Here is a 14,716-nt window from a genome sequence, read left to right as displayed (position 1 = left end):
CAGATGCTGGCGAGGTTATGGAGAAAGAGGAACACTCCTCCATTGCTGGTGGGATTGCAAGCTTGTACAACCACTCTGGAAATCACTCTGGCAGTTCCTCAGAAAATTGGACATAGTACTACCGGAGGACCCAACAATACCTCTTCTGGGCATATACCCAGAAGATCTTCCAACTGGTAATAAGGACACATGCTCCACTATGTTCATAGCAGTCTTATTTATAACAGCCAGAAGCTGGAAAGAACCCAGATGTCCCTCAATAGAGGAATGTGGACGCCCGCCTCGCCAGCAAGGAAGATGCCACACAACAGGATTCTTCTGCACACGTTTATTGGGAGAGCTTGTTTGCTGTGGCGAAAGACCCCAAGCCTTAGAACTAGAGCTGCTTTTATAGGCCTAGGACTGGCATGGCCATGTCTGATTGGTTCTGCTTTAAGTCCTTAATTTACACGCCCTGGGACAGGCTGTGACTTGGTGTGAAACCCATTTGCACCTGCGCACATTGGTTGTTTACCCGAAATACACGGGCGGTGGCCAGTGGTAGCCAGCGCCATCTTGTAATGGCGTTACGTGGCTTCCCACAGAGGAATGGATACAGAAACTGTGGTACATTTACACAATGGAGTACTACTCAGCTATTAAAACAATGAATTTATGAAGCTCTTGGGCAAATGGATGTATCTGGAGGATATCATCCTTAGTGAGGTAACCCAATCACAAAAGAAGTCACTAGATATGCACTCACTGATAAGTGGATATTAGCCCAGAAACTTAGAATACCGAAGATTCATTTTGCAAAACACAAGAAAACCAAGAAGGAAGACCATCATGTGGATACTTCATTCCTCCTTAGAATAAGGAACAAAGTCGGGCATGGTGGCACACGCCTTTAATCCCAGCACTCTGGAGGCAGAGGCAGGTGGATTTCTGAGTTTGAGGCCAGCCTGGTCTACAAAGCGAGTTCCAGGACAGCCAAGGCTACACAGAGAAACCCTGACAAAATTTAGAGCTAAGATGAAAGGAATCCAGAGACTATCCGGGGATCCATCCCATCATCAGTCACCAAATCCAGATACTAATGCACATGCCAGCAAGATTCTGCTGAAGGGACCCTGATATAGCAGCCTCTTGTGAGGCTATGCCAGTGCCTGGCAAACACAGAAGTGGATGCTCACGGTCAGCTATTGGATGGAACACAGGGCCCCCAATGGAGGAGCTAGAGAAAGTACCCAAGGAGTTGTAGGGGAATGCAACCCTGTAGGTGGAACAACAACATGAACTAACCAGTACCCCCTGAATTCGTGTCTCTAGCTGCATATGTAGCAGAAGATGGCCTAATGGGCCATCATTGGAAAGAGAGGCCCCTTGGTCTTGCAAACTTTATATGACCCAGCACAGGGGAAGGCCAGGGCCAAGAAGTGGGAGTAGGTGGTTAGGGGAGCAGGGGCAGGGGAGGGTATGGGGAACTTTCAGGATAGCATTTGAAATGTAAATAAAGAAAATAATAATAGTAAAAAAATACCATGAACCAATCAATATGAAGTCTCCTTCGAAAGGAATGAGATGTTCCATTACATAAAGCAAATCAACCCTCAGAAAATTATGACTTAAATATTGATTCAAAAGGAGAGAGACGACCTGAAAGCTCTATGGCATTATCTCCTCATAAGACAACCCATCGGACAGCTGTTTCGCTGACAGCTGCCTCCCCAACAGCTGGACTGTACACACCAAGTGCAAAGGTCAAGAAGCATCAGGTGGGAGGCCTTTGCTTCCCTCCGCTCACCAAAAAGCAGGACACGGGTTTACAGATCAAAGGGGACCCACCACCATCCCTGTCCCTAGGAGGTGAAAGTTAGCAAAAACATGGCTTGGCGCCCACAGGGAAGCCCAGAGAAGTCCACCCCAACTAGCTTCAGTTCAGCTGAGAGAATATCCATTTTCATTTGTTGCTAGGCAGCTGTCTTGCCTCACAATACCAACTTCAGAGACCCTGAGTGTGTTTCTCACCGGTCCTAGGCTCACAGCTCTTTCCTGAGGAAGTTACACAGGCTGCAATACAAGGCCCTCTGCAAGCTGCTTGCTTCCCAGTGTGTCTGTGTGCACGTGAGACACACGTGTCAACAAAGTTCCCGTTTGCTTTCCCCTGGTTCATCCGCCTTGTAATGGGGTCCCTTCCAGCTGAGAACCTGTAGGAGGGGTTACCTGTCTCACATAGATCTGTTATACAAAGTTTGCAAGGAACAGAATATTTCAGCCTCAAACAAACACTTTCAGAGAGAAAAGCGTAACATCTCCCCAACACATTGAAAACACAGTGAGTGAGGGCAGGACCAGAGAGGACAGGCCACCCTCACTCTTAATCCCATGTCTATCATTACCACACTTGCTCCACGGTGATGGTTTTTCAGTGTGACAGCGCTCTTGTTTGAAGTGGGGGATTATGGGAGAAGGAAGAGGCAAAAGCTGTGAACTGACTGCCCATCACCTTCCTGTGTCCAATCCCTGGAATCCCCTCTGTAACCACACATTTCCCCATCATAGAAGACCCTGACCAGGGAGGCTACGTCTGGGGTTCCACTATACTGCTCCTCTGTGTGAGGCTGTCTGCCCTGTTGGGCCTAGCGCTACATCCATCAAGGAGAGAGTCAATGGCCTCACCACAAGCCTATCCGGGTCCTGTGGTCTTCAGCATGCCACAGGTGGCAATTTGGCATACCCTGTGGCTCCAGGAAGCAACTGGTACATTTGAAAGCTGAGCTGTCAGTGTGGGAAGGCTGAGCTTGTTCACGAAATAGCTAACTTAATTTTCAGGGCCTTGGAGTGGGCTCTGAGTAGAGCTGATTTTATGATGACCATAGAATCATATCAAGGAGCCCATGCAGTGTCAGGAGAGCGCTGATTTTAGCAGTAGAATTGGATCTGAAGCCTGGAGTCCTGGCCGCTGAGGTTACAGCTGAGCAGATTGGTGAGCCTGCTGTTCTCAGTCTGTCTGAAAGGTAGCACAGACCGGGTTCTGGCCAAGACATACTTCTAAAGGAAAGGGCATGCTGTTCTGGACAGCCCATCCCTCACCCCACCTTTGGGCCTCAGCAGACACCCCCACTGCCACACAGATGTCTGTCCCCAGGAAGGCCCACCTGGGTACTGGAGGAGGCTCCTGAGATGCTGTCCTTCCAAGTTTGAGTAAAGATCCTGGATGGGGTCTTTCCTGAATGACTGGGAGAGAAAACCAGGGCCCTCTGATCAGCAGGAGCCAGTTCCCTCACCTTCCTCCAGGGATTACCATCTCCTGCCTCCTTTGGGGTCCTGTGGTTGTTACTATGCAGGCAGGCCTCTGTGGAGTGAAAGCAGTGGCCAGTCACCCTGAGGACCACCTTTCAGTGGAAGAACTAAAGACCAGGTTGCACCTAAGGGACTACTGAAGGGACCTGGGAGTCAAGTAGTAGGCTAGACAGCAAATGTCCGATGATGTGAACCATCTGACCTCTGCTATGCCATGTCCCAAGGCTCCTCAGAAGTGGGCAAGGGTGACACAGCAGGGGCTGAAGGGGTATCCATGCAGAATGGCAGCCGAGCATAGACTCTGCTGAAGGTGTCTGGGAACAGCAGTCTCCAAGAGAGGCCAGCACACTAGTGCCTACCTCCAGGAGTCCATGAGGATGGAAATGAGCGTGGAAGCACCTATCTCCAGTGCAGAATGCCAAGTTGTTTATAAAGCTCCCTCCTCGGGGAGGCAGAGATGATGCTCTGCTTTAGACATGGGTGGCAGCAGCCAGCCAGCCTTCTATACCAATGTCCCCTTGATCTTGGCTTCTAGAAGTGGCCCTTCCAGTAAGCTCCTGTCCTACACCAACATGCTACCAGGACCCCTGGGGGACTCATGGAATTGCTGTTGGAAGCTTTGAGTCACCCTGCTGTGGCTTCTGGTTGGGGGGTCATAGAGAACTATGGAGGAAAGGCAACCTGTCCTGTTGGCAGCCTAGTTCCCACCTTACCTCCCACCACCCCAGGACGTACTGGAGATTCATTTTGCAATGTTTTAAAGTCCCAGCAGACTACACAGGACCCTACCAGCAGCAAGGACCCCAGAATGAAGTAACCCAAATTAACCAGGAGCACGGGGCAGATGGGGCCACTAACGCCTGCTGTCCCCTGTCCTCCGGTGTGCTAGCCCCTAAGAGCGGTCCTGGAAGTTCCAGGAAGGTGACAGCTGAAGGTTCACATGTGATTCCTGAGCAATCCAGGAAAGCCATGAAACGAATGCTGCCCCTGCCTATATAGTCCGTGACAGATCTAATCAGCTCATCAGAGCCCCTAGTGCTGCCCAGGTGGCCCTTTCTTTCTGACCTGATCTGGAAGACAATAAAAGAGTTGCTGTGAGCAGTGGCCTCACCAGGGACCTGCAGTCATTAATGCCCGTTTGTTCCTTGAGATGCTTCCAGCTTCACCATGAGTTTTTCCATCAGATGGGCAGGGTGGTCAGGCTGTGTCCACAGCCAGTGGCTGCTGGAAGAAGACCATCATGGAGGGGAGCAGCAGTTGAGAGCATCCATCTTGAGACACAGGAGAAAATGAACTAGGAATGGTGTGGAGTTTTGAAAAACTCACAGCCTGCCCCCAGGGACACCCCTCTCCAAGGCAGCTTGAATGTGAAAGCCTTTGACCCCGGAGGAGGGACTGAACAAACCGATTCTTGGGGTGTGGACCAGGAGCTACACCTTGCCTGTTTAAAAATAGGGAGAGAGGTGGAAGATGTCCTATCTGCTTAAAGACAGAGAGAGAGAGGAGAAGGCTAGATCACTCCTCAAATGCTACTTCCTCAGAAACACCAGCTGATCCCTTCCCCTCATATTATGATGTCCCGCTGCATGTCCGTTCAGCACTGTCTTTTCCCGACTGGCATTGATGCTTTGAGGCCATCTTCATGCTTGTGTAATTTTCCTCCCGGTTCCTTAGCCCCCCCCCCCCCCAGGGCAGGGATGTCTCTGTCCTGGTCTCAGCTTCTCTCTGCTGTAAAATGGCCTTCATCATTTGCGAGTGACTCTTGTAAGAGCAGGGTTGGAGTGTGGACACAGTACCGCCTCTTAGATCCAGCAGATCTCAGCCCAGGGTCTTACACTGGAGGACAGTAGGATGGCCGTGGAGGCCTGTCGTTCTCTTAGAGCCAGGACCGTCGCTAGAACCTGTGCTGGTGCCCTGTAGCTTTTCAGGAGTGAGGAACTAGCCCTTAACAATCGTCCTGGAGCTTGAAACTCCTGAAAGCACTTGTGGGTAGTACAAGAACATTCTCAGAAGCAAAAGCTTCCCCGGTCCCCGGTGTGGGAGCCAGGCGATAAATGGTGCAGGCTGAAAGACCACTGAGGCACACAAAATCCAGAGACATGCAGAGAAGTTAACGTCTTCGCCTGAGAGGTCCAGGCGATGTGTAGGCTCTGAGCTAGCCACGAGGGGAGCCTGAGCGGAGGCGAGCATGCCCAGTGGGCACCTGCTTCCCTCTCTTGATCAATAATTAGGTCATAGCTCACTGTGGCTCCTAGCAGCTATTTTTAAATCCTGCTTTATATAAATTCTGAGAAGCATTTTTGCAGAAAAGAGCCAGTGCCTTCGAGTGAGTTTTAGAGATGAGATGAACACTTCCAGCTGGGTCCAGAGGTCATTTCCTTTAAGGGAAATGTTCTGCTTTAGAGAGAGGCAGCCAGGCCTAAGTCAAGTGCATGCCTTTTTTTTTTTTTTTTTTTTTTTTGAGACAGGTCTCACTATATAGCTCTGGCTGGCCTGGAACTTGCTCTATGAACAGGCTGGCCTCAAACCTCAAACTCACAGAAACCTACCTGCCTCTGTCTCCTAAATGCTGAGATTAAAGGTGTGGTGCCTCACGTCTGGCTCAAGTGAAATCTCTTAAGAAGTTGGTGTTGAGCCTAGGTGAGTAGCTGTGTTGAGGCCTTCATCTCAGAGATACAGAGGTTAAGACAGATCTATGAGCCCATGGGGAGAGCTCGGGGCCGTGAGGCAGGTGGGCGGGGACGATGTCACAAGCATGCCAGCCCTGCCCCCAGAACATACCCTGACTGAGGGCAGGGACACACCCTGACTGGCAGCTCCCATTGCGCTGGTTTGGTCTCTAATATGGACTTGCAAGGATTTAAATCCACAGCCCTAGAAGGCAAGTGTGTCTAAGACAGGATACCTGGATGTACACCTGCCACACAGCCCTGCTTTGAGGCTGCACCTTATCCTTACCCATTTCTTCTGGTGCTCAGGCAGGACACTGAGCTAACTGCACTTGGCCAGTATGAGAAAGAGTAGCCCTAGCTAGGGATGATGGACATGAAAAAATTTTAGGAGCCAAGCTAGCTTCATTTTCAACATGGTCACCTTTTAGTGTGTTTGACGAGCTGCTCTTGTCACCAGACAGTGGAGCAACACAGTTCATGCCAGAGAGAAAGTCCCCAGAGGTCACTCTACTAGTGGGAGAGCAATCTCCAACTCAGCCCCCTCTTCTCTGTGAGTCTGATTCCCCAACCTATGACCGCACTGAGCCAACCCTTTGCATACACACACACACACACACACACACACACACACACACACACACACCAGGGTTGAGGCTGGGCAAATGGTCCCAATTCCTGAGCCTTGGGACACAGAAGAATGAAGAGGGAGGGGACACTGTGATGTGCACTGTGATGGGTGAGCTCCTCACCCCCACATCACACATACGTATGCAAGCAGCATGGTTGGCTCTAGTAAGATGGGTGAGTCCCCCCAACTTGTATGCCTGTCATATCCTCCCCAAAACGTGAGATCCCTGGGATCCCAGAATCATCTAAGGATCCAAGACTACTTGAAAGCTGCGGGACTCCTGCCAACATCTGTATTCTGGAAGATTCCCCGGACATCCCCTCCCTCCTGACTGATAGGACTGCCTGAGATGGCTGTCGATGTGCGGAAGCATACTTATGTCTACTGCCCTGGCCCAGTGCAGAGCGAGTATGGGATGCATTATGGTCCTCATGGATCATGGGCAAGTGGCCAATGGAAGAATGTGGTGGGAGACACGAGTAGTAGGTGGTGGGGCTGTGGGGGGCCCATAACAGGCAGAGGCAGCATGCAGCATACACCTTCCCAGGCTCCTGAGAGTGGCAAGGGATATTAGATGCTTCATCCTGGGGTCAAGTTCTCTCCCGACCTTCCCGCTGGGCTCTTGGTCTTGTAGTTCTTTCAGTTCTCTTCCCTCTGATTTCCAAACAGACTCAGAGGCCCCTGGGGACACAGTCACTGACCTCACAGAGGGAGAGGGAATGGGTCTTTGAAGCTGTGTCTCGAGGCAGATGGGACTTACTGCCATTAACATGAAAGCCTGTGGTTATATCATGAAGATGCTGTCAGAACCTGGAGTCCAAAAGGAGGCATGCTGACTGACCCAGTTTCTTTTCCCGGTCTGCCACATGGAGCCTAGAGCCAGAATAGGCTGCGTCTAAGCATCCTGGGCTAGCTTGTGTTCATGGTGGACTAGGCTGGGGTCCTCCCATGCTGAGCCCCTCCCACTGTAGGTATGGCATCCTTCCCTGGGCAGGTGGTCCTAAGCTGTATAAGAAAGCTAGCTGAGTATGAGCCCGTAAGCCAGCTAGCAAGTAACATCCTCCATGGTCCCTGCTGTAAGTTCCACTCCTGGGCTGCTTTTGATGGAGTGTTGTATCATGGCAACAAAGAAGAATAGAGCACTGTGCTTTGCATCTTTGACATTTACAATGCTTAAGCATCTTGGGCTTGGAAGATGGCTCAGTCAGTATAAACCTTGCTGCACAAGGATGATGACCTGAATTGATCCATAGCACTTGCATAAAAGTTGGGTACAGAAACACATTTCTGTATCCCTGCCCTGGGAGAGGCAGAAGCAGGTGGAGCCCAGGGGTCCAATGGTCTGCTACTACCCCATTTGTGAGCTTGGGTTCGGTGAAGAACCCTGTTTCAAGAATTAAGGTGGAGGAGCAATTGAGGAAAACAACAGATGTTGACCTCTGGCCTCCACACACATATGTAATGTAATGTAATGTACACACACACACACACACACAGAACATATACACAACAATATTTACACACCTCCCTCTCAACTCAACTTCCTTCAAACATATCTTTTTGTCCTGCCTGCATGGATCACACCACTTGTGGCTGCCAAAATGCTCCAGTGGCATTTGAATTTCTCCAATGCTGTGTGGAATCCTTGTCTGTAGTTAACTGTCCCTCCAGATAAGCTGGCTTAGGATGGAGGGAGCCGGTGGAGATGCTGCATGGCTTGCAGGGAGAATCACGGTACCAATGACTCTTCTAAGGGAGCAAACTGTCTGTACCATCAGAGGGATGCAGCTGCTGAAGGAAGTCAACAGAAATGGGTGAGGTGTTCAGCTTCTCTACCTGCAGAGGCTCCTCCATCACCTCAGTCTCACAGCATCTTTGAAGCCTGGGAAACTCAGGGATTATGGTCTCTTGGGCTGCTGCTGCTGACCTCTGAGTAGAAGTTCTGAGTAGAAGTTCTTTCATTCAAGTTCTCTCTCTCTCTCTCTCTCTCTCTCTCTCTCTCTCTCTCTCTCTCTCCATACTGCTGAGATTCCTGGTCAGCTTCACATCTAACAAGTCCCCTTGTGGTTCTCACCCAATTCTGCTCCCCAGGAAACCACAGCCTCTGAGTGTTCTTCATTCCTCCTCTCCCCCACTTTCCACAAAACTTGTGATCTTCAGATAGTGCACAGGGCATAGACAACAGAGAATACTTGGGACCCTCACAATACGGGGGTCACACAAAGTCTTCGTCAAAGGATCTCTGATAACCCTCAACTGTTAGAAGAAAGATGCATCAGGAACAATTCTGAGAGCTCCATGTCTCCACTCAGAAGCACAGATTGTACCATACTCACTCATGGAAGATTCCAGAAAGAACCACCAACTAAAGTACTTTCTGATGCTGCTCTGGGATGCCTGTCAGTCACTTTCTTTTTTGGACTACAGAGTGCTGACAGTCTTTAAAGGCAAGAGCCCTGAGTCCCTGGGACCCCCAGTGTTTTTGCCAGCTATGAGAGATTTTTCTAGGGTGTGGAACCAGCCCCTCTAGCCATTCTGGGCCTCTGGTCTCTGTAGTCCATTCTTCTAAGGAGGTCTAGACACAGTGTATTCAGCTCCTTCTTATGCTTAACATGGTCTTAACGACCGGTAAGCTACATGCCAGCCTCAACCTCAAGTCTTGCTTCCCTTGATCACCTTACAGAGGTCGCACAGAGTCATGGAGGGCTGTGAGCTGTATTCTTGGTGGCCTTAGCAGTCTGTCCTCTATAATGAACTTGGGTCAGAGTCCTGAGGTAATGAGTGGGGTTGGTTAATAGATCCCTCATGAGCTGAGGCAGACGTGGTTCCCTCCTTTTGCAAAGTTCAGGGAGGCTGCTCTGCTGATGCGATTGTTCTATAGCTCGAGTTTGTTCATCCAAGGGCAGGGTGTCCCCATTGTAATTAGGTGGCTCACATTTAATTTGGCAAAGATATTAAAAATCATCCCGGAGGAGGCCCCTGGAACACAGGGCCGAGGAGGGAAGGCTCTGTGGAAACCCCTAGAAAGAGGACATCTGAAGAACTATGCAAGGCGTACAGATAGCGCCCTGGGGTCTGGCTTTCAATTTCCTTTTGCTGTGGCAGGACTAGGAGCAGGTGCAGGCGCCTATCTCTCTGAGTGCAGGAAGGGCTTCTGAAGGTCCTACAGGCTGCTGTGGGCACTGACAAGCAATAGAAAGCTCTGAAGGTCAGTAACGACTCAAGGGTCCAGCCAGCACGGGACTCAGACCAAACCTTTGGAGTGTAGTTAACTGTTCGCTGTCCCCCCACCCCCAATCCCCTACCTGAGGACACACTCCTCTCACTGTGCATTTGCCTACAGCAAGTCACTCCTATCCCAGCCTGCCTGTCTACTGAAATTCTTATCATCCAGAAGGAAAGAGTAGCCCATTAATCAAGGATGAAGAGAGCCATCCTTTCTGGTGATATATGTGAGTCCTTGGGTATCTTCTAGGTCTATTCTCAAGGCCACCCTCCTGAGCTGGGATCTTTGATTGTATAAAAAGGGAGGAAGTTCCAGGCTACGTGGCACACACTTTTAGTATCAGCACTCGTGTGTCAGAGGCAGGTGGATTGCTAAGACTGAGGTCAGCTTGGCCTACATAGAGAGTGCCAGGCCATTCAGAGCTACTCAATGAGACCCTGTCAAAATCAATCAATAAATAATAAGAGAAAGTAGGCTGAGGACAAATGTTTTTTCATTTTTCTGTTTCCTGACCATGATTGCAATATGATCAGTTGCTTTGAGCTCCTCTAGCTAGGACCTTCCCATTATGGTAGACTGTACACTCAAACTGACACAAAGAACAAAAAGGAACTATAAACCTTCTTACTCCCAGTGGCTTTTGTTAGGGCGTTTTCATCACAGCACCAGGAAAACTAATTAAGATGAAAAGTTGGCATCAAGAAGTGGAACAGCTGTGAAGAACCTGACCAGGTGGCCCTTAGACCTGTGGAGGTGTTGTGTGGCTGGAATGTGGAAGAGTTGATCAGTCCGGGACAGAAAACCCCTAAGTATGTGTGGAGTTGAGCTTTATAAAGCCGTTTTGGTGGGAGTTTGGAAGACAAGAATGCTAAAAGGAACAGACTGTGGAGGGTCAGCTCTTTGTTTTAGTTTTTGTTTTGAGGGGAATGGGGACTCTACGAGGACCATGGATAGGGCCATTGATGTGATATTTTGACCAAGAACCTGGTTTCATTCTACCTGTATTCTGAGAACCCGAGTGCAGTTGAATTTAAAGGCAACTGACTAAATTGGTTGGCAGAGGAAGTTTCAAGACAAGAGAGCATTCAGGCTGGTGCTAAGAAAGCAGTTATAATTACTAAAGAGAACATCACTGTGATGGCTTCTATATGCTTGGTCCAGGAAGTGGCTCTGTTAGAAGGTGTGGCCCTGTTGGAGTAGGTGTGTCATTGTGTGTGTGTGTGGGGGGGGGCTTTAAGAACTTCATCCTAGCTGCCTGGAAGTCAGTCTTCTGCTAGCAGCCTTCAGATGAAGATGTAGAACTTAGCTCCTCCTGCACCATGTCTGCCTGGATGCTGCGATGTTTCTGTCTTGATAGTAATGGACTGAATCTCTGAATCTGTGAGCCAGCCCCAATTAAATGTCCTGGCAAGAATTGCCTTGGTCATGGTGTCTGTTCACAGCAATAAAACCCTAAATACGACAATCACTAAAGACAAACCTCCTGGGCACTGGGATGGTAGGAAAGATCTAGAGGGCAAAATTCCACTTCTCTGAGGAACTATTCTGTGAAAGTGGTTTCTTTAATATTGAAAGATACTGCCTGGGTATTTTTTTCCTCAGATCCAACAGAGGGAAGGTGATATATCTGTGGTCCGAGGGGGTACATATCTCAGGCTGGCAGCAGAACACGACAGAATCATCCATATGTGTGTATGAAGACTGAGGTGGTCATGGAATCCTGCTCCATAGTTTCAGAAGACAGCCATGGGCAGGCAGTCTGTGGCAGGATCAAAACCCCATTACTTGAAGCTGCAAGGGTGAAATCTAAGTTACAGTAGAGACCTTCAGGATGTTGGGGATCCCAGAACCATGAGATGTTCACCAAGGAAAGTCGAAGGCTGGGGAGAGAGAGAGAGAGAGAGAGAGAGAGAGAGAGAGAGAGAGAGAGAGAGAGAGAGAGAGAGAGAGAGAGATTGGAGTGGTGTCTGTCTAAAACCTAAGGTCACGCCACTATTGCACATCTTGACTGGCACGTGGATGACAATATGCAGAATCTATAAGTAAGAAAAATCACTCACGGGGACTTCGGTTGATTTTCGCTAGGGCGAGGATGGGCGTTCGGGCTTTCATCGCAGATTCGGGTCGCCCTGCTCTCTTAGGCAAGTTCGAGTGACTTCGGCGGTTTTCTCCATTCTGCTTACCTTCCGGAGTCTTCATTTCTACAACAGTTGACTGAAAAGCGGCAGAAAAAAAATTTTGTTCCGTGAGGGAAAAGAAGACCAGATGAGAATGAGGACGACCACTACCGTCCCCCTCGTTCGAAGAGGACTAAGAAGGACCAGGCCATACAGGACCATCAGGCTATAGAGTCGACAAGCAGTGATAATGAAAGGAACCAAGGCAGCATCAATAACCCCAGTCGTGAGAGAGTGCCAGAGAGCAGCTTAAACTCGAGTACTGCTGAACTAGACTCCAATATCCCTGGGTTCTCCCAAGAGGAGGATTATGAAGTGTGCCAAGACCAAGATCCTTACTCCCACATTAACAACATCTTGAAGGAGGCTCATTTCTACAGCCTCCAGCAGAGAGGACACTCTCCGACTTGATGGCCTAGGCATCCTCCTTTTTTGTTTATAAAAAGCAATGGCATTCACGCAAAGCAGTCTTGGCTTTTGTCTGTATTTTCAGTAAGAGGTCAATGGGCATTGTATTCTTTTGTTGTGTTGCTCCACCACTGCTATCTGAAAGGGTCATTTATGACAGTTTGATACGTTTTCTGTCATGTCTGATGTCCTATTCATGTTAAAATAGCAGCATGAGGACTTCTCCTGAAACTGAATGGATTACATGTCCAATTCACATTAGTTTCCAAGTGGCTCATTAGGTTGTACATGTTAAATGTTGTTTTAAAATGTGATTTCCTTATTTTGAAAAATTAAGTGGCCTGGTAAAGTTTGTGTGTTCTTCCTTGAAATGTAAAAGAACAAATCATGGAGAAGCCAATTCCAAACCAGTAGTAATGAGCATTGGTGAGGAGGGGAAATGTGGGTGGCATATTCTCATTCTGATATGAATATGGGCTGATGCTCAGAAGGGAAATGTCTGCAGAAATCCTTCCCTACCTATACTGGTGCAAAAGTCAGCCCATGTAGGCTGTGAACTTGAAGCCTGTGTCTAGAAACTCCATTCTTTGTATTCCAAGGGAGAAGCCTTCTTCCTTTAACACTCCTGTGTGTGCTCTTAAGACCTGTGTCAAACGCTTATAAATCAGTCAGAGAAGTGCATAGCAATGCTGTAGCTTAAGTACAAAATTTGGATATTTACTGCTTCTGTGTTGTCTTACAGTTCCATCTATTATGTCTAATGTTGATAAAATCTAAGCTATTGCAAACAAAAAAAAAAAAAAAAAGAAAAATCACTCACGACACCTCTCTCCAGTAACACAGCACATAGCACCCGCTGGCACAAGTCAGCAGAGAGAGAGATCTCAGCTAAGTCTGTCTGATTTCTACAGGTCCCACAACCAAACTACGTGATATTTGGGGCAGTAGGGACTTACATTCTGACCCACAACCACCAGCATAGCATGTACTATGTGTGAACCTGAGGAATCTCCTTTCCAAGAACTCATAGAAAGGAAGTCCGTCTCCAACTCTGGGGATTTCATCTAGTAAACTTAGAACTTCTGAGATGGCCTTTAAAAAAAAAAAATCAATGAAGGTATACTTTCGTTCAGACTCCTGAATTGCTGTTTTAGCAATCCATCCTTCCATCCAACTAATACAATCCTTTTAAGGTTTCAAGGTAGATGGAAATGACATTTGATTTAGTAGCCTTCCACCCAGTTCTGCACATTTGTGTTTATAAAATGAGTATCCCTGTGACTTGATCCTCTGACATGCCCACGTGTAACACTGGATGGGGTGAGAGCCTTGATGGTAGCTTTTACCTGTTGTTTGCTTGTATGTAAATGCACACAAGAGGCCCGTGGCAGTGTCCACACAAATGGGAGCATATTTGAATCCTTCACTGACAGACAGGTGTTCCTATGCAGTCTATTTGCCAACCCCACACAAAACAGGTATATTTATACACTTGCTCAATTATATTATTCACCCACCATTCATCCGAAAGGACTCGATGAGCTATTTAATGTCACATAAAAACCACCAGGAACTGATCCCTGGTGGACGCTGTTATGTATCCCCTTCCACATCTGTTATCCCCACGGTAGCTAACCTGCCAGTTCTCATTTTTCCACTGGGAAATCCATAAATCCAGACCTCTACATACAGCCCAGTTGTCAGTAAAGGTTATCACGGGCCAGTTTTCATGCTGTTCTTACCCAAGTCCACTGGGAGTTCCTCCTCTCTCCTCCTTATTAGCTGCATGCTGTCTGTGTCCACTTGTATTGCTGAACATCTTTTTTTTTTCCTAGTTNNNTTTNNTTTTTTTGTTGTTGTTTTGTTTTTTTTTTTTTTTAGGTATTTTCTTTATTTACATTTCAAATGCTATCCCGAAAGTTCCCTATTCCCTCCTCCCCACCCCTGCTCCCCTACCCACCCACTCCCACTTCTTGGCCCTGGCATTCCCCTGTGCTGGGTCATATAAAGTTTGCAAGACCAAGGGGCCTCTCTTCCCCTAAATCTTCTGCTACATATGCAGCTAGAGACATGAGCTCTGGGGGTACTGGTTAGTTCATATTGTTGTTCCATCTATAGGGTTGCAGCCCCCTTCGCTGAACATCTTAGTCACTATTCTACTGCTGTAAGGAGACACCATGACCAAGGCAAGTCTTAGGAAAGAATGTCTTTAACTGGGAGCTTACTTACAGTCTCAGAGACTTAGTCTACTATCATCATGCATCATGGCAGAAGTGTGGTGGCAAGCAAGTATGGAGCTGGAGAAGTGGTTGAGAGCTCC

General features: G+C 48.3%; 1 protein-coding gene across 1 annotated transcript; it reads left to right on the top strand.

Moving 5' to 3' along the window:
- The first annotated feature begins 11,903 nt into the window (after nucleotides 1-11,903).
- On the top strand, nucleotides 11,904-13,137 carry LOC115063610 (protein FAM104A-like). The gene is made up of 2 exons (XM_029536022.1): nucleotides 11,904-11,952; nucleotides 12,062-13,137. Exons 1-2 carry the CDS (start codon nucleotides 11,904-11,906, stop codon nucleotides 12,397-12,399), a joined length of 387 nt encoding a protein of 128 aa, XP_029391882.1. The 3' UTR covers nucleotides 12,400-13,137.
- Nucleotides 13,138-14,716: the final 1,579 nt, after the last annotated feature.

This window comes from Mus pahari, chromosome 1, assembly GCF_900095145.1.
Source record: "Mus pahari chromosome 1, PAHARI_EIJ_v1.1, whole genome shotgun sequence".
In the NCBI taxonomy this organism is placed as follows: Eukaryota; Metazoa; Chordata; class Mammalia; order Rodentia; family Muridae; genus Mus; species Mus pahari.
This window is presented reverse-complemented; position numbering and strand designations above follow the sequence as displayed.

Coding starts and splice junctions, on each gene's coding strand:
- LOC115063610 (XM_029536022.1), top strand. CDS start 11,904: ATGGGCGTTCGGGCTTTCATCGCAGATTCGGGTCGCCCTGCTCTCTTA. Junction 11,953..12,061: donor GGGTCGCCCTGCTCTCTTAG/GCAAGTTCGAGT, acceptor TTGTTCCGTGAG/GGAAAAGAAGACCAGATGAG.